The sequence below is a fragment of the Dama dama genome, chromosome 27 (genome assembly GCF_033118175.1).
Source record: "Dama dama isolate Ldn47 chromosome 27, ASM3311817v1, whole genome shotgun sequence".
NCBI classification, from domain to species: Eukaryota; Metazoa; Chordata; class Mammalia; order Artiodactyla; family Cervidae; genus Dama; species Dama dama.
Window position 1 is genome coordinate 10,269,827 of NC_083707.1, and position 25,547 is coordinate 10,295,373.

General features: G+C 36.0%; 1 protein-coding gene across 1 annotated transcript in view; it reads right to left on the reverse strand.

Annotated features, from left to right (window-relative positions):
• Positions 1–346: 346 nt before the first annotated feature.
• The window catches only part of CCDC102B (coiled-coil domain containing 102B), a 279,289-nt gene continuing 254,088 nt past the window's right edge, over positions 347–25,547 (reverse strand). The window contains exons 10-11 of the mRNA XM_061130691.1: positions 4,836–4,874; positions 347–956 (exon numbers count right to left, since the gene is read on the reverse strand). Of these exons, the coding sequence (XP_060986674.1) occupies positions 4,865–4,874 (10 nt within the window). The 3' untranslated portion in view covers positions 347–956; positions 4,836–4,864. The remainder of the gene's footprint in view (positions 957–4,835; positions 4,875–25,547) is intronic.

A 25,547-nucleotide genomic window follows, 5' to 3' on the forward strand; every position in this document is an offset into this window, starting at 1 on the left:
TGTCTATACAGTATACTGATACTTCCTGTCCAGCACTCAAATAGTATGGGATCTTACTCATATTTGCACCTGTTTTTTTCTCCCTTCCTGCCATCCCCCCACAAACTCCCCCCACACTGACTCACTAAAACACCCAAACATCAGTGACTGTGTCTGTCTCCTCTGTCCCCAGAGTATTCTTAAGTTAATAATGAAAAATTACAACAGAAATTTATATGCATAGATGTTTATTGCAATAATATGTATAATATTTAAAGATTTGAAAGAAAAATGTTTAACAATGGAATAACATCCAATAATATAATCATTCCTTAGAATATTATAATCCAAAAATGGTGCTTTAGTAATGTTAAATAGCAAAATATTTAAAAATAATTTTGGATAAAAAGCAGGGTCAAATCTACATAGATATAATTGTGGTTATATTATGTAATCATATAATTAGCATATAGATATATTTTTATTATATGCATAATTCTAAGAGTGTTTGTGTGTGTCCAGAGAGAGGTTGTATAGAACAGACATTATATACCTGGGTATGGACTCCAGAGTCTGGCTGCCTGAATGTGAATCCCAGTTTTGTACTTAATAAGGAAATTACTTAAGCTCTCTTTTCCTCAGTTTCATCCTTTTTGAAATGGGGAAAACAAACACACGGTTGATATTGAGATTAGATGGTTGAATTCTACTTGCTGTTCATTTGTCAAGTTGTGTTCGACTCTTTGTGACCCCATGGACTGCAGCAGGTTTCCCTGTCTCTCACTATTTCCTGGAGTTTGCTCAAACTCATGTCCTGTGAGTCAATGATATTATCTAATCATCTCATCCTCGGTCACCCTCTTCTCCTGCCTCAGTCTTTGCCAGCATCAGGGTCTTTCCTAATGAGTCAGCAGTTCGCATCAGGTGGCCAAAGTATTGCAGCTTCAGCTTCAGCATCAGTACTTCTACGCAGAATTCTACTTAGAACAATGCATAACAGAGAATAAATATGCAATTCTTAGTTCTTAGGATCATCCAAATACATACACACATTATAAGTAAACAAAATGAACCTATGCATACACATAGACACTTGCAAAACTATGCAAAATCGAGCAAAGTGTTACTAGTATTTTTGACTTTTGAGATGGTGAATAACTTTTGTGATTACATGTTTTTTCTATTTTCTGAGGTTTTCTGGAATGCAAAAATATACTTTCATAATCAAAAACAATTTTGCATGGTATTTAAGAACAGATGGATTGAGTTATACACATATAGTACATATGCTTAAAATACAATATTATATTAAAAATAAAATACTGCTTAAAGCAATGCTCAGCATATAGGATGCTGTATTAAGTTAATATAAATGGTAAATTGAGGAAATGGACATAGTAATTAGTAACTAGAGAATATTTAGCCCAAGGGATCTACAAGAAAGGAAGTTAAAAATGGAATCGTAGAAGGCGAAATCAGTCAAAGACTTAAGTATATATTTGATAGGCAGCATCAAAGAAACTTGTACAAAGTCAGAAAATCTGTAACAAGAAAAAATAAGCCTCATGGCCAAATTTAGATTCCAGATAAATTAGGAAAATAAGATCAGAGTAAATGGGGTTAAATTTGTTTGAAAGAGGAAAAACTTTTACATGATCCTGGAATAAGGAATATAGGGTGGGGTGTCGGTATGTAAAAATTTGTATTTTAAAAAGCCAAAAGGTAGTCCTATTTTTATTTTTTTGAGGAACGTGCATACTGTTTTCCATGGTGGCTTCACCAATTACATTCCCAGCAACAGTACTAAGCTTCCTTTTCTCCACATCATCGCCAATGCTTATTATTTCTTGTCTTTTTGAAAACAGGCATTCTGACAGCAATGAGTTGCTGTATCATTGTAGTTTTGATTTGCGTTTCCTCGATAATCCAGCAATTCCACTCCTGGGTATTTATCCAGAGAAAATGAAAACAGTAATTCAAAAAGATATATATGCCCTGACATTCATAGCGGCATGGTCAAGATATGGAAGCAACATAAGTGTCGTTCAACAGATGAATGGCAAAGATGTCACACACATGCGTGCGCACACACACACACACACACACACACACATACACACACACATACAGTGGTGTATTACTCAACCATAAAAGAGAATGACACTTTGCCGTTTATGACCACATGGATGAACCTGGAGGGTACTATGCTTAGTGAAGTAAGTCAAACAGAGAAAGACAAATGCAGTATATTTTCACTTACATGTGGAATCTAAAACATAATACAAATAAATATAATAGAAACAGGCCCAGAGAACAAACCTAGTGGTTACCAGAGATGAGAGTGAGTGTAAAGGCTGACAAGATAGGCAAAGGGGATTAAGAGGTAGAAACTACTAGGTATAAATTAAGATAGAAGTATATAATAGATAGCATAAGGAATATAGCCAGTATTTCATAATAGCCTTATAAACTATAAAAAGTCACTGCTATACCCCTGAAACTAATAGTAATAGTATAAGGCAACTCTACTTCAATAAAAATAAATAACAGAAACATTGAAAATGAATAATCCATACACTCTGAGAAATCAAAAGCGAGGTGGGTGGGTGCAGGTTGCCTCTGGAGAAGGGCAAACCTGCAGAGAATGCTGATGGCTCCAGGTGGAGACTGTGGAGAGGGGGCTAAGGATGGATGAAGACCTTCAGCTCCAGTAAAGATCAAGTGAGGACACTGGTCTAAACCAATAAACTTCAGAAGTGGTAACTCATGGATATATACATACATATGAAGAAAATACATAAAGGCAAGGCTGGACTTTCACGGGGTGGATCATTTCATTCCCATTTATATTTCCCTGACACAGTCATTCTGTAGCTAATTAATAGTTTTCAGGCTCTCAAATACCTCATATGATTCAATGAAAATCTAGCAAAGTTTGAAACTTTCTCAATAATTCTATTTGTTGATATTACTAACAGTATAATATATGTTTTTATAACAAGCGTCTAGACGTATTTTACATTTAATCCCCTGTCCAAATAAGTTTCTCTAATATATGACTAGTTATGAAAGAATTTCAGGAATTAAATAAAAAATATCAGTTGGCCATCTATAAGTTTTAATATACTAATATTATAGTCTCTTATTATCATAACCAATGTTTATTAGATCTGTAAATATAGTGCTAATAAAATCCACCAGATACCATTGGCCCCTCAATGAAAATATTTGTGGGAATTCATGGGTCCATGAAATTACATCTGAAAATTTTATTAATGCTAAGTCAACATTTCAGATTTTTTAATTTGATATTTTAATTTAATAAAAATACACACTAAATTTTAGATTCTATGGCAAAACTTTAAAATTTAAATTATGTGGCCAGAATTAATATTTGATTATTTGATTTAAAGGGATGAGATATTTATCTTTATATACCCAAAGGTAATAGATTTAATAAATTTAGTAAATAAAGCTAACATAATGAAATGAGGTATAATATAAGCAGAAGATTTGGTAGTATAGGTTGATTTTAATTCTTAACTATCTTAGAGGAGTTAAAAGCAACTTAGCTAATCTTCATTTCTTCTCTCCCTCCCAGAATCACATTTTGTTCTTTGTTTCTGCACTAGCAACTCTATTGCAAATAGATAAATGAGGCAAGAATATTATAGTGATTTGACTGGCCTTATTTTCCATAGAGATAAAAAGTAACAAATACAATTAAATATAATTTTGTGGGAGTTCTATCAGAAATCAGCTGGCATTTATGAGCTTGGTATTATTTTCAACCAAAGGGGAAATTCAGATTTGTATGGGTCTCTGAGATTTTTCTGCTTACAGTTAAAAAAATGCAAATTCTGTCAACTTCCTGCTTACACACATGCAAATCAATCTATATAACTTAAACTACTTCCTTTTTACTTAATCTCTTTTCAAAATGGGAATTTCTAAAAGCAGAAGACATGTTCTTAAGAGTTGAAATGACGTGTCATCATTAATTTTTGCTATTTGAGGTTGTCAATTGCATATGTCATAGAAATGATTAATCATCAAAATTTAGTAACCAGAAGTAAACACGGAACATCAACTGTGCTGCTAGAAAATTATCTGTGATTGAATCAATATTTTTGTCTTCACATTTGAATGTGTAAGCAAGTTTTACAGCCAGAGTTCTGTAGTGTTCTTGACAGACGTGGTGATAATAATAAGATCATATTGTAAATCGCAAAGAGCCGTATGATTCTACTACTCAGTTTCTTAGGCATCAACTCTGAGGTGCCAACTGATGATATAAAACTCAAATACAAATCTGTGCAGTATCAATGTCAAAATTAAATCTTAAATCATGAAAAACACACCAACAATGGAAATCACTTAAAATGTAAAATTCAACAGAAATAGTATAGTTCATTGACATGATCTGCATTTTCTCCTAATCAGGACAATTTCAATAGAAACATTTTTAAAATTATAATTAAGGTTATTTAGCATGTAGCTATGGAAGGAAGAAAATACCTTATGTAAAATATTTAAATAAGGAAATGTAAGTCTGCACATAAAGGGCATTTTCAAAGTGTAACATATGGAATTTATCAGAAAAATGAAATTAGAATGTACAGAGTTTCAGCTTAATTTTAAAAAGACAAAAATGTACCAAAAAGATGTTCATAAATATTATATAATAGGTTGCAATTTAACAATATACATTCTAGATGCCTTAAAGGATGATAGACAGTATTTAGGTGCTAATGGTTTATATTAGAATTGAAGAACAACACAGAATCTAATTGTTCCATATCCTGCATAATTTTTAGTTAGCTTAATCTGGTTATTGTGAAGAGTTAGACACTTACCCTTGAATTCAAGGCCATGTCTCTTGTCTTTAGAAGTCGCTATGGGTAAAAAAAATGGGGAGATATTCCCTTAGATCAAATGCCGTGCTTTCATATTCTGAAGCATATTTCCATGCAAAAATGTATCAGTGAACTAAGATATTATAAAAATGAGGATAATATATAGAGCAGTATTTAGCATTTTGAGGACCTAAGTAAATGGGAATACCATAGAAGATGAAAAATATAATGATAAATTATATTAATCCATCTATAGAGATAAGTTACATACTAACTATGTATATAAAGATCTTTTGTTTAAATCCATATCTTTTACCTGCCTCCAATCCTTTAATTCTTTTCACCAAGTTATGCTTTTATATATTAAAAGAATATCCTGGCTATTGTAAACAGTACTGCAATGAACATTGGGGTACACGTGTCTTTTTGAGTTACGGTTTTCTCAGGGTACATGTTCATTAGTGGGATTGCTGGATCATCTGGTAGTTTTAGTTTTTTAAGGAGTCTCCATGCTGTTCTCATAGTGGCTGATTCAATTTACTTCCCACCAACAGTGCAAGAGTGTTCCCTTTTCTCCACACCCTTTCCAGTACTTATTGTTTATAAATTTCTTGATTATGGACATTCTGACTGTTGTGAGGTAATATCTCATTGTAGTTTTGATTTACATTTCTCTAATAATTAGTGATTTTGAGCATCTTTTCATGTGTTTGCTGGTCATCTGTATATCTTTGGAGATATGTCTATTTAGGTCTTTCGCCCAATTCTTGATTGGACTGTTTTTTAATACTGAGTTCCATGGGGCTGCTTGTATATTTTGAAAATTAATCTTTTGTCAGTTGCTAAGTTTTCAAAAATGCTTTGGATCTAACAGAAGCAGAAGATATTAAAAAAAAAAAAAAAACAAAAAAAAAAAAACAGGCAGCAAGAAAACACAGAAGAACCATGCAAAAAGATCTTCATGACCCAGATAACCATGATGGTGTGATCACTCACCTATAGCCAGACATCTTGGAATGCAAAGTCAAGTAGGCCTTAGGAAGCATCATTATGAACAAAGCTAGCAGAGGTGATGGAATTCCAGTTGAGCTATTTCAAATCCTGAAAGATGGCACTGTGAAAGTGCTGCACTGAATATGCCAGCAAATTTGGAAAACTCAGCAGTGGCCACAGGACTGGAAGAGGTCAGTTTTCATTCCAATCCCAAACAAAGGCAATGCCAAAGAATGTTCAAAGTACCACACAATTGCACTCATCTAACATGCTAGCAAAGTAACGCTCAAAATTCTCCAAGCCAGGCTTCAGCAATACGTGAACTGTGAACTTCCAGATATTCAAGCTGGATTTAGAAAATGCAGAGGAACCAGAGATCAAATTGTCAACATCTTCTGGATCATCGAAAAAGCAATAAAGTTCCAGAAAAATATCTACTTCCGCTTTATTGACTATGCCAAAGCCTTTGACTGTGTGGGTCACAACTGTGGAAAATTCTGAAAGAGATGGGAATACCAGACCACCTTACCTGCCTCTTGAGAAATCTGTATGCAAGTCAAGAAGCACCAGTTAGAACTGGACATGGAACAACATATGGTTCCAAATAGGGAAAGTGGTATGTCAAGGCTATATATTGTCATCCTGCTTATTTAACTTATATGCAGAGTGTATCATGTGAAATGCCAAGCTGGATGACGCACAAGCTGAAATCAAGATTGCCAGGATAAATATCAATAACCTCAGATACAGAGATACCACCCTTATGGCAGAAAGTGAAGAACTAAAGAACCTCTTGATGAAAGTGAAAGAGGAGAGTGAAAAAGTTGGCTTAAAACTCAACATTCAGAAAACTAAGACCATGGCATCCGGTCCCATCATTTCATGGCAAATAGATAGGGAAACAATGGAAACAGTGAGAGACTTTAGATTTTTGGCTCCAAAATCACTGCATATGGTGACTGCAGCCATGAAATTAAAAGATGCTTGCTCCTTGGAAGAAAAGCTATGAGCAACCTAGACAGCATAGTAAAAAGCAGAGATATTACTTTGCCAGCAAAGGTCCATCTAGTCATAGTAATGCTTTTTCCAGTAGTCATGTATGGATGTGAGAGTTAGTCTATAAAGAAAGCTGAGCGCTAAAGAATTGATGCTTTTGAACTGTGGTGTTGGAGAAGACTCTCTAGAGTCCCTTGGACTGCAAGAAGATCCAACCAGTCTACCCTAAAGGAAATCAGTCCTGAGTATTCTTTGGAGGGACTGATGCTGAGGCTGAAACTCCAATACTTTGGCCACCTGATGTGAAGAACTGACTCCTTGGAAAAGACCCTGATGTTGGGAAAGATTGAAGACAGGAGGAGAAGGGAACGACAGAGGATTAAATGGTTGGATGGCATCACTGACTGGATGGACATGAGTTTGAGCAAGCTCCAGGAGCTGGTGATGGACAGGGAAGCCTGGTGTGCTGCAGTCCATGGGGTCACAAAGAGTCACATGACTGAGCAACTGAACGGAAGTTGGCAAATATTTTCTCCCATTCCGAGGGTTGTCTTTTCATCTTGCTTATGGTTTCCTTGACTGTGCAAAACTCTTAAGTTTAATTAGGTACTGTTTATTTTTTCATTATTCTTGGCGGGGGCGGGGGGGGTGGGTCAGAAAGGATTTTGCTGTGATTTATGTCAAAGAGTGTTCTCCCTGTGTTTTCCTTTAAGAGTTTTATAATGTGTGACCTTACATTTGGGTCATACAGAGTGAAGTAAATCAGAAAGAAAAAACAAATATATTAAAAGAATAGAAGTAATGACCACATGTGTGTGTATATTTCTGTATGTCTGAAAACAGAACATTAAAAAGTGTTTCTGGTAGCTGCTCTAAGAATGCTCTTAAAAGCATAGCTTCACTGAAGTGTGAATGTGAGTTTCTTAGCTATACTATAAAATACAAGACAATATTTAATGTACAATGTAGTTATTCATTCATGAGGTTGATGAAATTTAGCTCTAATTTCCTTTTCTCACTGTACCATGAAGAAATAAACAGTCACAAGATGATTTCATATTTTATAACTTCTCATTCATGGAAATAAGAAAAAATTTAGAAATATACAGACTATATAGAAAAGAGCAGATTAGTTCATTCACATTGAAGTTTGTCATCTCTAAATCAAAATAAGAGAATGATGAAGAAAATCTATTAAGAAACAATATAAATCAATATTAAATGCAAACAAGTAAGTGAGATGATTACCGGCTCATGTTCTTGTAAATAATGCAAGCATTTGTGTGCAAACACACACGGCCAAGAAAGATTAGAATCTTTGTTTGCTGTCTTGGAATTCCATCTTTTAAAATGTCAAAGCTTTCCTATCACAATATTCACTTTACCTTCAAAACTTAAATATAAGGCTTTACTCACATCAGCATTTGGATTCTGAACTCAGAAATAAAAGAACAGAAATTGTGCTTCTGCTTCTATAGGTCTTATATACTATTACATTTTCAACCTGAATAGTGTAGGTTTCGAATATCTGTTAACTTATAAGTCTAGAAAAATTGGTAAATTGACACTGAGGTAACATTTCCTTATTTCTACTCTCTGAAATGTCTTACTCAGTTTCGCCACCAAAAAGTTACCTTTTGCAAATGTGAAATACACAATATGACTTCTTTTATGAGATTTCAGCACAGAATTATCCAATCCAGCTGTCATGATAGTGTTTTTAAGTAAAGGGAATGCAGTTAAGTATATAACATTTCTTTAATGGTAAATTGGTATTTTTATATTAAAATATTTCTTACACATGTGGAATGTTCCAGACATTGTTCTAAGTGTTTAGTATAAAGGAATGAGCAAGACAAACTATATTCTTGAAATAATGGAATTACCTTTCTTTCTTTTTTCCTTCTATCTGTCTGTCCATCCACCGATCCATTTATTTATCTATGACATATATGTGTGGATAACTGTTTATCAAAATAGCAAAAACATTACAGTCACAGAGGAAAAAAAAAGAGTCGGTGTTTAGTTATGTTCACTGCATTAGTTCATTTTTAAAGTAATATAAATTGTCAGAAGACATAATGCTCACCACCTGGCCTTGTTTTTAAATTTGTGATTTTTAAAATAGCTAAAAGAAATGTTCGTTGGAAAATGTTGTAGACATCCTTATAATATATTTGATTTTAATTGAAATACTGTCCAGGGGTGTTTATCTATGAACAAGTTGAACACATTCTATTTGCTAGCTATGCAGTTTTCCACAAGGTCAGAACATGGCTTATGATCTATGAAGCCAACATCCATTACCTTAATTATCATAGCTCTAAATGATTATCAATATCTGATAATGATTGAAGGCACTTCCTTTTTTGTTTTTTGCTTTCAGAAATAGCATACCTATTTTTGAAACTACTTGCTTTACTCTCTTCTATGTGAATATCAATACAATTTGATAAATTCCATGCAGATTTCTGTTGATATTCTGATTGGAAATGCATGAACTTAAAGATAAGTCTGGAGAGAAATGATATCCTTATTATAACATGTTATCCATTGTTTTGGTTTGTTCAGAGCCATATTTTAAATATTTTGTTCATAGACTTTGAATTGTTATTGGAATTTTTTCTTATATCTTTAGTTAATTGAACTTTTATCAAGAAAATTTAACTTTTCGTATTATGAGTCTGAACCTTGTCTTGGATATATATTTTGTCTGTATATAATAGCACGATTGCCTCTCTCTTCTTGCTTATTCATCTACTGTGGTACAACTTTGAATAGCAGATTTACTGGTTATTTTTGCTATTTTGGTTTGTTTCTGAACTCATGAGTTTAAATGATTCCCTGTAAATAATAATATTTGATATCTTTAAAGTAGAAATTCTAAGTAGAAAATGGAACTTCTCAGATATTCTTAGTTTTAACCATGAATATGGGTTAACATTTTAAAATTGTTTTATTATTTTTTATAATAATCATCCCATTTTCTGAGTTGAATTGGTAGAATATATTAATACATTTTTGATAGAGAACCTTTCTTGAATTCTGAGGATAAACACCATATGGTCATGATGAATATTTTATAACACTTCTAGGTTCCATGTGCCAAAATTATCACTTAGAATTTTTTCGCCCATAATCATACATAAATCTGTAATACTCTTATACTATTTTTATCAAGTTTAAGTTTTAATAATTTCCTGTCTCATAACATATGTCAGGAAATGTGCTTTTGAATTTCTCTAAAATGTTCTTTATCTGTTTCTTAAAGTTGATAAAACTCACCTATAAAAATAGGTGTTTCCTCCTTTTTTCTTGATCAGTTTTGTACAGGCTTTTGATAATGATGAGAAATTTGGGAGATTCTTCAGGTGTCGTGAATGTCTTTTCTCCCTTCTTCCCCACTTTATAAGTGATTCTTGCCACTCTGAGTCATATTCATCATGGCCCACATTTGGATCCAGAGACAGGCAAACTCTTGCCTGCAGCTACACTGCTGCTTTATGTTTCTCTGTTGTTTCTGGCTAATGGAGAGTTTTATCTGTACCACTAAACATGCTTAGGTTTCTTAATGACTTTATAAAAACAGGTCTTATTTCTTACTGCTATGTTTAGAGGAAGCACGATCAATGTATCATCTCACCATAGCATTCTGAAAAGGACTGCTTACATAGTCTCATGTCAGCATTTTACATATGAATGTGTAAATGATTGGTGCTATTAGATTTCAGTATGATAGCTAAAACACCATTATATCATATATGGTTTCTATTTTTACTCACCCAGAATCTTAAAAGGATCCAATATGTAATTATACCACCAAACACTTCCATTTCCCCAGATTAATGAAGATCCATTGGCAGCAATTTGGAAAATGTAACTTACTGTGCTGAAATAATAACTCATATAGTGACCCATAAAAGTTAATACAATTTTAGAAGGGTCTAATATAGTCTCAAAGAAGAGCTGGGAGAAAGTGGGTCACTCTGTCAGCAAACCCAACAAATACATCCCAAAGAATAGCGGTAATAAAAATGATTCAGAAACAGGGACCACAGTAACAAAATAATTCAGTTTTGCAAATTGCTTCATGCATATAAAAGCAAACATCTGTGTCTATGATTAGTCTTTCATTTTACTTATTTTAAAAATATATATAAAAGTTCTTTAAAATTATTAATGATTAAGTGGGCAGTATTAGAACATTTCACTTGAAAACTAAAAATGCTTTCAAATGTGTTTTCTCACTTGACTGTTTTACAATTCTGTGAGACAGAGTATAGATACGTTTCTAAACCATGCACGCACACTGAGCTAAAGTGTGTTAAATAGATTTTCTATGTTTCATGAGTCTTCTCATTCAAAACAGTTACTGTTTACTGTAATGCATACATACACACAAAGATTTTCATTTCTTTTTTGACAATAATGGCCAGATGTGAACACTGTAGTTAAAATTTTTCACATATCTTTGTTAATGTTAGCTAAAAGACTCTCCTTTCATAAATTTGTCTTTTTAAGTCTATATCTTGACTCACATTCAAAATTCTTTAATGCAAATATGAATCATTAACTATGCACAGTGATAAATAGATCTAACATATAGCTCAAAGAATGCCAATAATGTTAAAGCATCCAAAATGGAATGTCACTTTGTAACACAGTAAGCTGTAAGAATAATTTCATTTTTAATTATGACTTTGAGTAGTTGAATTTCAGAACAAATACAAAAGGAAAAAAATGTGTGTATCATTGTTGTCAGAATTCTTTTGTGAAATGAGAGGCCACTTGCCATAAGATTATAAGTAAAACATTTCAATAGAAGGCTTAAATTATATAAATTTTAATAATTCTATAAAATTTAATAAACTATATAAATTTAAAATAATAAGAATTGTCTGAAAATATAATATAATTCCTTGTGAAATAGTGAGTCCCTGATTCTGGAATGATTCAACTATAGGTGATGTTATCAAAGGGGTTATTAAATCAGTATGGTGGTTGGATAGGTAATCTTTGCGATTTCTTCCAGTTCCAATTCTTAAAGATTCTTTGAAAATTTTAATTATTAAACCTCCAGATGTTGACTTTGGAACCTCCTTCTTTCTGAAGTTAAATATTATATATTTTTCTTTGATTCAGTGAATATTTCTGTAACACGTATTATGTAACACATACCATGTAATATCACTGGGCACAAAGTGGTAATTAAAACAAAGACGTGATCCCTGTCTTCATGATGTTTACATATGGAAAATATAGATATTAAAAGCATACACCTATATATAAGTGGGAAATCACATTATGATATGTGGCTTGAACTAAAAGATTAGGATGCTGTGAGATTAAGGGTAAAGTTCAATGGGATCAGGAAATGCCTCACCAAGAAAGTGACACTTAAGCTGTCACCTGAAACTACAGAAAGAAGTCAGGGAAAGAATGATGAGCATGTCACAGTCATAAAAAAAAATCAGGCTGCTAAAAGTATAGCTGTGGGTAAAATTTTGGAGATGCAGAAATTTAAAAAAAAAAATTGGTATTGCTGAAACATAAAGAAGAAACAGAGATGTACACAGAAAACCATTTAGAAAGCTTACATCATTCCAAGTATTGGAAGGAGTTCAAATATTTACTCATAAGTTTAATGAGAAGCTACTGAAAAATTTCACCCAGAGAGGGACATAATATGTTATATTTCTAGAATTCTACTCTCTAAAATATGTGCTGAAACTGGAGCTATGAGTTGAAAGTTAGTGTAGGAATCCAGGGAAGAGTTTATGATAATTTATTTTTTTTTTTTTTTTATTTTTTTTTTTTTTATTTATTTTTTTTTTATTATTATTTTTTTTTTCCAGTGGGTTTTGTCATACATTGCTATGAATCAGCCATGGATTTACATGTATTCCCAATCCCGATCCCCCCTCCCACCTCCCTCTCCACCCGATTCCTCTGGGTCTTCCCAGTGCACCAGGCCGGAGCACTTGTCTCGTGCATCCCACCTGGGCTGGTGATCTGTTTCACCATAGTTAGTATACATGCTGTTCTTTTGAAATATCCCACCCTCACATTCTCCCAGAGAGTTCAAAAGTCTGTTCTGTATTTCTGTGTCTCTTTTTCTGTTCTGCATATAGGGTTATCGTTATCACCTTTCTAAATTCCATATACATGTGTCAGTATGCTATAATGTTCTTTATCTTTCTGGCTTACTTCACTCTGTATAATGGGCTCCAGCTTCATCCATCTCATTAGGACTGGTTCAAATGAATTCTTTTTAACGGCTGAGTAATATTCCATGGTGTATATGTACCACAGCTTCCTTATCCATTCATCTGCTGATGGGCATCTAGGTTGCTTCCATGTCCTGGCTATTATAAACAGTGCTGCGATGAACATTGGGGTGCACGTGTCTCTTTCAGATCTGGTTTCCTCAGTGTGTATGCCCAGAAGTGGGATTGCTGGGTCATATGGCAGTTCTATGTCCAGTTTTTTAAGAAATCTCCACACTGTTTTCCATAGCGGCTGTACTAGTTTGCATTCCCACCAACAGTGTAAGAGGGTTCCCTTTTCTCCACACCCTCTCCAGCATTTATTGCTTGTAGACTTTTGGATAGCAGCCATCCTGACTGGCGTGTAATGGTACCTCATTGTGGTTTTGATTTGCATTTCTCTAATAATGAGTGATGTTGAGCATCTTTTCATGTGTTTGTTAGCCATCTGTATGTCTTCTTTGGAGAAATGTCTGTTTAGTTCTTTGGCCCATTTTTTGATTGGGTCATTTATTTTTCTGGAATTGAGCTGCAGGAGTTGCTTGTATATTTTTGAGATTAATCCTTTGTCTGTTTCTTCATTTGCTATTATTTTCTCCCAATCTGAGGGCTGTCTTTTCACCTTACTTATAGTTTCCTTTGTAGTGCAAAAGCTTTTAAGTTTCATTAGGTCCCATTTGTTTAGTTTTGCTTTTATTTCCAATATTCTGGGAGGTGGGTCATAGAGGATCTTGCTTTGATTTATGTCGGAGAGTGTTTTGCCTATGTTCTCCTCTAGGAGTTTTATAGTTTCTGGTCTTACATTTAGATCTTTAATCCATTTTGAGTTTATTTTTGTGTATGGTGTTAGAAAGTGTTCTAGTTTCATTCTTTTACAAGTGGTTGACCAGTTTTCCCAGCACCACTTGTTAAAGAGGTTGTCTTTTTTCCATTGTATATCCTTGCCTCCTTTGTCAAAGATAAGGTGTCCATAGGTTCGTGGATTTATCTCTGGGCTTTCTATTCTGTTCCATTGATCTATATTTCTGTCTTTGTGCCAGTACCATACTGTCTTGATGACTGTGGCTTTGTAGTAGAGTCTGAAGTCAGGCAGGTTGATTCCTCCAGTTCCATTCTTCTTTCTCAAGATTACTTTGGCTATTCGAGGTTTTTTGTATTTCCATACAAATTGTGAAATTCTTTGGTCTAGTTCTGTGAAAAATACCGTTGGTAGCTTGATAGGGATTGCATTGAATCTATAGACTGCTTTGGGTAGAATAGCCATTTTGACAATATTAATTCTTCCAATCCATGAACACGGTATGTTTCTCCATCTGTTTGTGTCCTCTTTGATTTCTTTCATCAGTGTTTTATAGTTTTCTATGTATAGGTCCTTTGTTTCTTTAGGTAGATATACTCCTAAGTATTTTATTCTTTTTGTTGCAATGGTGAATGGTATTGTTTCCTTAATTTCTCTTTCTGTTTTTTCATTGTTAGTATATAGGAATGCAAGGGATTTCTGTGTGTTAATTTTATATCCTGCAACTTTACTATATTCATTGATTAGCTCTAGTAATTTTCTGGTAGAATCTTTAGGGTTTTCTATGTAGAGGATCATGTCATCTGCAAACAGTGAGAGTTTTACCTCTTCTTTTCCTATCTGGATTCCTTTTACTTCTTTTTCTGCTCTGATTGCTGTGGCCAGCACTTCCAACACTATGTTGAATAGTAGTGGTGAGAGTGGGCACCCTTGTCTTGTTCCTGATTTCAGGGGAAATGCCTTCAATTTTTCACCATTGAGGGTGATGCTTGCTGTGGGTTTGTCATATATAGCTTTTATTATGTTGAGGTATGTTCCTTCTATTCCTGCTTTTTGGAGAGTTTTAATCATAAATGAGTGTTGAATTTTGTCAAAGGCTTTCTCTGCATCTATTGAGATAATCATATGGTTTTTATCTTTCAATTTGTTAATGTGGTGTATTACATTGATTGATTTGCGGATATTAAAGAATCCTTGCATTCCTGGGATAAAGCCCACTTGGTCATGGTGTATGATTTTTTTAATATGTTGTTGGATTCTGTTTGCTAGAATTTTGTTAAGGATTTTTGCATCTATGTTCATCAGTGATATTGGCCTGTAGTTTTCTTTTTTTGTGGCATCTTTGTCTGGTTTTGGAATTAGGGTGATGGTGGCCTCATAGAATGAGTTTGGAAGCTTACCTTCTTCTGCAATTTTCTGGAAGAGTTTGAGTAAGATAGGTGTTAGCTCTTCTCTAAATTTTTGGTAGAATTCGGCTGTGAAGCCATCTGGTCCTGGGCTTTTGTTTGCTGGAAGATTTTTGATGACAGTTTCGATTTCCTTGCTTGTGATGGGTCTGTTAAGATCTTCTATTTCTTCCTGGTTCAGTTTTGGAAAGTTATACTTTTCTAAGAATTTGTCCATTTCATCCAAGTTGTCCATTTTATTGGCATAGAGCTGCTGGTAGTAGTCTCTTATGATCCTTTGTATTTCAGTGTTGTCTGTTGTGATCTCTCCATTTTCATTTCTAATTTTGTTAATTTGGTTCTTCTCTCTTTGTTTCTTAATGAGTCTTGCTAATGGTTTGTCAATTTTGTTTATTTTTTCAAAAAACCAGCTTTTAGCTTTGTTGATTTTTGCTATGGTCTCTTTAGTTTCTTTTGCATTTATTTCTGCCCTGATTTTTAAGATTTCTTTCCTTCTGCTAACTCTGGGGTTCTTCATTTCTTCCTTCTCTAATTGCTTTAGGTGTAGAGTTAGGTTATTTAATTGGTTTTTTTCCTGTTTCTTGATGTAAGCCTGTAATGCTATGAACCTTCCCCTTAGCACTGCTTTTACAGTGTCCCATAGGTTTTGGGTTGTTGTGTTTTCATTTTCATTCATTTCTATACATATTTTGATTTCTTTTTTGATTTCTTCTATGATTTGTTGGTTATTCAGAAGCGTGTTATTTAGCCTCCATATGTTTGAAGTTTTAACAATTTTTTCCCTGTAATTGAGATCTAATCTTACTGCACTGTGGTCAGAAAAGATGACTGGAATGATTTCAATTTTTTTGAATTTTCCAAGACCAGATTTATGGCCCAGGATGTGATCTATTCTGGAGAATGTTCCGTGTGCACTTGAGAAAAAGGTGAAGTTGATTGTTTTGGGGTGAAATGTCCTATAGATATCAATTAGGTCTAGCTGGTCCATTGTGTCATTTAAGGTTTGTGTTTCCTTGTTAATTTTCTGTTTAGTTGATCTATCCATAGTTGTGAGTGGGGTATTAAAGTCTCCCACTATTATTGTGTTACTATTAATTTCCTCTTTCATACTTGTTAGCGTTTGCCGTACATATTGTGGTGCTCCTATGTTGGGTGCATATATATTTATAATTGTTATATCTTCTTTTTTGATTGATCCTTTGATCATTATGTAGTGTCCTTCTTTGTCTCTTTTCACTTCCTTTATTTGAAAGTCTATTTTATCTGATATGAGTATTGCGACTCCTGCTTTCTTTTGGTCTCCGTTTGCATGAAATATTTTTTTCCAGCCCTTCACTTTTAGTCTGTATGTGTCTCTTGTTTTGAGGTGGGTCTCTTGTAGACAGCATATATAGGGGTCTTGTTTTTGTATCCATTCAGCCAATCTTTGTCTTTTGGTTGGGGCATTCAACCCATTTACATTTAGGGTAATTATTGATAGGTGTGGTCCCGTTGCCATTTACTTTGTTGTTTTGGGTTCACATTTATAAAACCTTTCTGCATTTCCTGTCTAGAGAAGATCCTTTAGCATTTGTTGAAGAGCTGGTTTGGTGGTGCTGAATTCTCTCAGCTTTTGCTTATCTGTAAAGCTTTTGAATTCTCCTTCATATCTGAATGAGATCCTTGCTGGATACAGTAATCTAGGTTGTAAGTTATTCTCTTTCATTACTTTCAGTATGTCCTGCCATTCCCTTCTGGCCTGGAGGGTTTCTATTGATAGATCAGCTGTTATCCTTATGGGGATCCCTTTGTGTGTTATTTGTTGTTTTTCCCTTGCTGCTTTTAATATTTGTTCTTTGTGTTTGATCTTTGTTAATTTGATTAATATGTGTCTTGGGGTGTTTCGCCTTGGGTTTATCCTGTTTGGGACTCTCTGGGTTTCTTGGATTTGGGTGGCTATTTCCTTCCCCATTTTAGGGAAGTTTTCAGCTATTATCTCCTCGAGTATTTTCTCATGGCCCTTCTTTTTGTCTTCTTCTTCTGGAACTCCTATGATTCGAATGTTGGGGCGTTTCACAGTGTCCCAGAGGTCCCTGAGGTTGTCCTCATTTCTTTTGATCCTTTTTTCTTGTTTTCTCTCTGCTTCATTTATTTCCACCATTTTATCTTCTACCTCACTTATCCTATCTTCTGCCTCCGTTATTCTACTCTTGGTTCCCTCCAAAGTGTTTTTGATCTCATTCATTGCATTATTCATTTGTAATTGACTCTTTTTTATTTCTTCTAGGTCTTTATTAAACAGTTCTTGAATCTTTTCAATCTTTGTTTCCAGGCTATTTATCTGTAATTCCATTTTGTTTTCAAGATTTTGGATCATTTTTATTATCATTATTCTAAATTCTTTTTCAGGTAGATTCCCTATCTCCTCCTCTTTTGTTTGACTTGGTGGGCATTTTTCATGTTCCTTTACCTGTTGGGTATTTCTTTGCCTTTTCATCTTGTTTAGATTGTTGTATCTGGAGTGGGCTTTCTGTATTCTGGAGGTCTGTGGTTCCTTTTTGTTGTGGAGGATTAACCCAGTGGGTGGGGTTAGACGATTGGCTTGTCAAGGTTTCCTGGTTAGGGAAGCTTGCATCAGTGTTCTGGTGCGTGGAACTTGATTTCTACTCTTTGGAGAGCAATGGAGTGCCCAGTAATGAGTTTTGAGATGGGTCTATGTGTTAGGTGTGACCTTGGGCAGCCTGTATGTTGATGTTCAGGGCTATGTTCCTGCGTTGCTGGAGAATTTGCGTGGTATGTCTTGCTCTAAAACTTATTGGCTCTTGTGTGGTGGTTGGTTTCAGTGTAGGTATGGAGGCTTTTGGACAGTCACTTATTACTTAAAGTTCCTTGTAGTCAGGAGTTTTCTGGTGTTCTCAGGTTATGGGCTGAAGTCTCCTGCCTCTGGATTTCAGTTTTATTCTTCCTGTAGTCTCAGGACTTCTCCAACTATGCAGCCCTGATAAGAAAACTTCTAGGTTATTGGCTAAAAGATTCTCCCCCGTTAGGGACACCCAGAGAGGTTCACAGAGTCACATGAAGAAGAGGAGAGGGAGGAGGGAGATAGAGATGAACAGGAGGAGAAAAAGGGGGACTCAAGAGGAGAGAGACAGATCTACACAGCTGTCTGTTCCCAGAGTGTTCTCCGTAGCCCAGTCACCTACAAAGATTCACAGAATTGGATTGGGAAGAGAAGGGGAAAGGAGGAAATAGAGGTGTTCTGAGGTAGAAAACAGAGAGTCAAGATTGGGAGAGAATAATCTTCGGTTTAAAAATAGGGCTTCTCTTCTTTTTTTTTTTTTTTGTAAGGTTATAGTGTATTGAAAATGAAAATTAAGGAGTAATAGAGGAGTACTAGAGGACTTTAAAAGAAATAAGAGAAAAAGAAAAATAGAAAATAGAAGAGAAAAAGGAAAGAAAAAAAAGAAAAAAAAAAAGAAAGAAAAAGAAAAAAAAAAAAAAAAGGAAAAAAAAAATTGTTTTTTTCCCCCTAATTAAAAAATCGTAAAAATCTATGGAAATGAAAGTTAAGGAGTAATGGGGGAGTAATAGGGGATTTTAAAGGAAAATAAAAGAGAAAAAAGAAAAAAGAAAAAAAGAAAAAAAAAATAAAAAAAAATAAAAAAAAAGAGAAAAAAGTAAAATTATATCTAGGAGTTTCTCTGGAGCTGTTGCGGTCAGTGTGGGTTCGGCTCAGTTTCAGATAGCTCCTCGTTCCGGCTTACGCTCCTCGATATCTACAGGCTCCTCTGGTGTAGACAATGTTTCCTAGAGGGATTTTAATCTGTTGCACCAGTCCCTTCTGAAGCGGTTCCCTTTGTTTATTTGGCTTCTGTTTGCCGGTCTCCTCAGAGCCTCATTTCCGCCCTGACACAGGCGGGCGGAGGTGGACTCTTATTCAGGTAGCTAGTTCCGTCGCTCTGCGGGGAGGGGTTTGCGCCGCGGGGCTTGCGCCGCGGGGATGGGCTGGGGCTGTCAGGAGGGGCTGACGCTGCTCTCTCCTCTGCGCTGCTCAGGCTCCTGGCTGTTCTATATGGAGCGCGCACCGCGCTGCGCGAGGTTCCAGCCCTCGGGTGTTCCACAAAAGCGCGGAAGGAAAAGCTGCGCCTGCTCTCTGTGCCTTCCCCGTCAGAGCGGTCCAGGCAGCCAGGGGCTCGGTGGGCGCACTCTCCCCAGGTGTGGCGCGCCCCCGCCCTTCCGCGGACCCAGTCTCAGTTTCCGCTGGCGCCAGTCGGGTGCGCGCGCCTTCCGCCCTCCGCGTCCCCAGCCCCAGTCTCCGCCCGCGCCGGTCGGGTGCCTGCGCCCTGTGTCTCGCCGCGACCTTCCCCTCCCCCCTGCCTCCTGCCTCCGGCGGAGCTGGGCCGGTCCGCAGCCTGCGAGCTCCTCTCTGGGCCCTCTCGGTCTCTTTGTTCTGCGAACGGCAGGCAGTGTGTTCGGGCCGGCTAATTTACTCTCTCTCCTTTGGTCTCCCACAGTTCACGTTGGCAACTCACAGAAGCTCCCTCCGATTGTCCTCAGGGCACTCAGGCCCGGACCCTACCCCAAGCAATGCCGCCTAAGAGCTCTCGGGACGGAACTCCGTCCTTAGCTCTTTTGTCTCACTTTTTATCTTTTATATTTTGTCCTACCTCCTTTCGAAGACAATGGGCTGCTTTTCTGGGCGCCTGATGACCTCAGCTAGCGATCAGAAGTTGTTTTGCGAAGTTTGCTCAGCGTTCAGTTATTCTTTTGATGAATTTGTAGGAGAGAAAGTGGTCTCCCCGTCCTACTCCTCCGCCATCTTGGCTCCTCCCCCCCTATGATAATTTAGACCTGAGTAGTAGCAGAAAGATGGGGAGAAAATTTGAGCATAAAAGATTTAATTGAATTTTCCAATTTATTGGGAATGGCTGAAATATATGTGAAGAACTAATAGTTTCTGAGCAAGATGAAATAGCTGGTATCAAACTTACCCAATTGCTGTAAATAGTTATAAAAATGGGACAGAATGTATAAAATATATATAAAAACACATTTGAAAGCAATGGATTATGCTGTGAATTTTAGAAGGGAAGTATCTGAAGTGGGACCTACACTAAACCTGTACGTCTCATGAGGAACATTTTTCAAAATGCTGCACAGAGAATAGAGTCCTACAGAGAACACTGGTCTCGGTGAGTGCAGGAGACACAGATCAGAGTCCGGGGCTGTGGGACTGGTGGGGTTTAGGTGGCAAAGTATCATGAGAAGAGGAGACAGACACTCTCCAAACACCTGCATGGACTGTGTCCTAAGTTCTCTAACAGGTCCTGTGTTGACCATGTGCAAGACTCGACTCTGGAAGGTCCTGCAGAGAACAGATACCGAGGAGCTGAGAGCTTTAGAGATCTCACTGTTCTGGGGATAAGCTGAGGTTCCTTCCTGGTTGTCCTGGAGAAACCCTGATATACACATTAAGACTTGCACTTGAGACACCAGAAACACTATTCCTACAAGCAAAATCATGCTTTAGTTGTAAATTGTTGTTCAGTCACTAAGTTGTGTCCAACTCTTTGTGACCCCATGGACTGCAACATGCCAGGCTTCCCTGTCCTTCTCTATTTCCTGGAGTTTGTTCTAACTCATGTCCACTGGGTCATCCAAGCACCTCATCCTCTGGGGATCAATTAAAGTACACCAGTGCTAAAATGGATTAACACCAGGCTCCGACCATGTCTTAGTCTGTTGAGGCTGCCATAACAAGATACCACAGGGTAGCTTACAAACACACTTACTGAGATACCTTATAATGGATGAATATTATACAATTTGAGGGGCATGGAGTAAAATAATGAAATGGACATACACTTGAATTTGAGTAACTCAAAATTTAAATAATTCTGCATTTAAATAAGTATTTGTAAGGAATGCACTGTAAAATGTTATTGACATATATAACTTCCTTTTCCACACAATGTATTTCCGTTTTTCAGAGGACAGACATTCCAGAAATTCACCAGTCACAATCAAACAACTAGAACAGTGTTATGACTATATTTTCAATAGAATATAAGTAATCTCTACAGTTTATTTACATGCTCCCATTTTGGAGGAAGAGCACTGCAGACAAACTTTAACAAAACAATGCCATATGTTTTTTTTATAAGCGGTAGAAAGGGACCATTTTAGGTTGCCCCAGTGGAAGCCAAAATTAATAATAATTAAGGAACATAAACTTTAAAAGGTAATCCCAGACAATAAACTTCCCAAACAGGAAGGATCAGGTTGTTAGACTGTGGGTCTCCATCTCTCACTTCTTCAGTTCTTAAATAAGACAAAGGTCAGTTAAATCACAATAGCTGAACAGGGAAAATATATTTTCACCTTATGTCTTGATGATATCCATTTAGTATTACTGAAAATACATTGTCAACAGAAAATAAGAGGAAAACCTATAATAACATAATCTCCAAAAATAGATCTAATTGTGTTCAGTGATGACTGACCCAGAGACTTCTGCTCCACCATAGCTAAAACACAGAAAGGAACAGTAAACAATATGTTTCATATATGCATCCACTGAACAGAAGTATTTTTAAGTTCTAAAGATTATTAACATTAATTGATATAAAGACATTGCTTCGCTGTCTCAATACAGAGCAGACAGTAAGTGGTAGCTGTTACTTCCTCAGTTATAATTTCAGTTAATTACATATGTTTGAGATTTTAAAATGTGTGTGCATTTTCCTATTATAGATGCCTAGAAGTACTATAATACTTTAGAAAACCATTTAGTTAATTTAGTTTATCTAGAATAGAAACTGGCTGTGCTTTCTCTTATATGGAATATGAGAATTAGTACAAAATAAATTTTGCTTTTCCTCAAATGTTTATTGCTATTTCTAGAAGGAAAGGATTTAAATACTCTGCCTCACAGCTTACTTCTGCACTTCAAGTGGTGGTCATTAACCCTATTTGTCTATCAGGCAACAGTCATGAGGTAGTATAAATTGAGATGTATTGCTCTAAGTATAAAGTAAGTATCAAAAAATTACAGCAGCCTTTTGTTATTAAGGTACAATTGACATATTTCAGGTGTACAACCTCATGATTCAATATCTGTATATATTATAAAGTAATTGCCACAATAAATCTAGTTAGCATGTACAACTACACAAGTTAGAATTTGTTTCTTTCAATGAGAACTTTTAAGACCTATTTTCTTAGCAACTTTATGTGTGCAGTAAGTGTGCAGAATTATTAACCCTAGTCACCATGCTGCACACTGCATGCCCATGATTATTTATTTTATAATTGAAAGTTTGTACCTATTGACCCCCTTCACCCATTTGACCCCTTTCCTCACCCTTAGAATCTGTCAACCACCAGTCTGTTCTCTGTATCTGTGAGCTTCATTTGTTTGTTTAGGTTCCCATCTAAGTGAGACCATATGGTTTCTGTCTTTTCTGACTTCTGTCACTTAGCATAGGGCCCTCAAGTTTCATTCATATTTTCCCAAATGGCAAGATTTTATTTTTTATGAATACATAATAGTTCACTGTATATTTGTATACACAGTATTTTCTTTATTACCTTATCCAGTGACGGACACTTAGGCTGCACCCATGTTGTCTTGGCTCTGCTTCCCGGGTGACTCAGACAGTAAAGAATCTGTCTGCAATGCAGGAGATCCGGGTTCGATCCCTGGGTCGGGAAAATCCCCTGGAGGAAGGAATGGCTACCCACTCCAGTATTCCTGCCTGGAGAATTTCATGAACAGAGGAGCCTGGCAGGCTACAGTCCATGGGGTCACAAAGAGTCGGACACAACCAAGCAACTGACATTTTCTTTCACTTTCCTATCTTGGCTACTGAAAATCATACTGCAGTAAACATAAGGGTGAAGAAATTCTCTTGTTAATGTTTTCATTTTCTTCAGATAAATAACTGGAGGTAAAGTTGCTGGATCACATGGTAGTTCTATGTTTCATTTTTTGAGGAATGCCACTATTACTTTCTGTAGTTTCTGCGCTGATTGCATTCCTACCAGCAGAGCCCAGAGCTCCCTTTCCTCCACATGCTTGCTGGCATTTGGTGTTTCTTGTCTTTTTGATGGTACCACTCTAACAGATGTCAGGAGATAACTCACTGAGGTTCTATTTGCATTTCCCTGATGATTAGTGATGTTGAATAGTTTTTCATGCACCTGTTGGCCATCTGTATGTCTTCTTTGGAAAAATGTCTATTCAGATCCTCTGCCCATATTTTAATTGGATTGTTTGGTGTTTTGCTATTGAGTTTTACGAGTCCCTTCTATGCTTTGGTTATTACCCCGTAACAGAATGATGATTTGCAGATATTTTCTCCTGTTCCCAGACTGCCTATTTATTTTGTTGATGGTTTCCTTTGCTATGCGGAAGCTTTCCAGTTTGATGTAGTCTCACTTGTTTATTTTTGCTTTTGTTTTTGGTGTTAGAATCATTGCCAAGACCAGTGTCAAGGAGGTTACTGCCTATGTTTTCTTCTAAGAGTTTTATCATGTCAGATACTTACTTCAAGTCTTCCATCCACTTTAAGGTATTTTGTGTGTATGGTGTAAGATAGAGGTCCAATTTCACTCTTTTGCATTTGAATTCCCGGTTTTCCCAATACCAGGTATGGAAGAGACTGTTCCTTCCCGAACATATATTCTTGGCTTCTTTGTTGTAAATTAATTGACCATATATGTGTAGGTTTATCTGTGAGCTCAGCATTCAGTTCCATTGATCTGTGTCTGTTTTTATGTCAAAATCATAAATTTTTTTGCTTACTATCACTTTAATATAATTTGAAATCAGGAAGTATGATGCATCCAGCTTTGTTCTTCTTTCTCAAGATGATTTTGGCTATTCAAGGTCTTTATGGTTCCATACTAATTTTAGTTTTTTGGTGTGTATTTCTGTGGAAAATGTCAGTGGAATTTTGATAGAAGTTATATTGAATCTGTAGATTGCTTTGAGTAGGATGGCTGTTTTAACTGTTAATTCTTCTAATCCATGATTATGGACTATCTTTCCATTTATCTTTTTTATATTTATTGTACGTTGATAGTTGGCAATATGTTGAATATGTTAAGTTGAGTAAAATGTAATTTCAGAAATTCCTTCCTTTTTAAAATGCAGCTCGTATCTGGCTCACATTGTATTTCTGTTGCACGGTGACATTTGAAACTTTAATTTTTAATACTGAAAATAAGGAGAAGCAAGGATAGGTATTTTTCTGGTCAGCTCCTTTTCAGGAAACTCTTAACATTCTTTAGTAATGCTAATCTGCTGATCTAATCCATTATGGAAGCCACGTAAAGTCTTAGAAATAAGAGCTGATGATGTACATTAAACAATTTTCTGTATTTGTTTTTAAGGTCATTTATTACACTGTTTTATTATCTATTATTTGGTATTGACAATGCACTGCATTAAATCCCAAGTAACATTTAATTTACCTACAGCAACCACAGTGCAATTCTAGACCATAAACCATAGGAAAAAAATAGCAGTTGACTGTCATTACATAACACACATTTATGGCTATAAAAGACTTTTACTCCAAGTACCAATGGGATTATTATACCATAGTCTAGCTGTGGCAGTATAAAGCATACCACAGGGAGAGCCAAGGAGAAAACCTTGAACACAGAGGGTCTAAAGTCAACTATTTATGCCATATATCCTAAAGTCGTTCAGAGTCTTTTTCTTTCTTGCCAAGAGTTCCTGTCAAAATAGGAGGAGAGGATTATTCTGGCAGAAAAGAGATAGAAAGCATGGGTGGGAGTTGGAAGCCATTCACTGGGTGATAGAAGGGCTGCCAAACTAAATGATGCATGCTCCTCTGATACAAAGGGTGAGGAAAAAATTAAAAGTAGCACAGAAAGCAGACAGGCTAAGCAGGGCTGCGTGAGAGCCAGAACGACAGAGAAGGAAACCAAAGACCAGATGATGCTTGGGTGGGCAGCTGGGTCCTGCCATTTCCTAATGGAAACCCTGTCTTCTCTCTATACCAAAAATTACCCTTTCCCAGTGCTGCTCAAATGCTTTAAAATTTTGCAATGTTTAATAGGTATTTTAATAGGAAGGTGTCAGAGTATTTCAAATATGACAAAGACAGTGCTGCCAAATTGCTATAGATCTCCTTGCTTAAAAACCAACAGCTGGAACAAATTTTATTCTTCCCCTCAGTCTCTCTGACTCACTGTTTACATTGTCAAGGTAACTGTCATTTTGTGATACGCTGAACTAGTG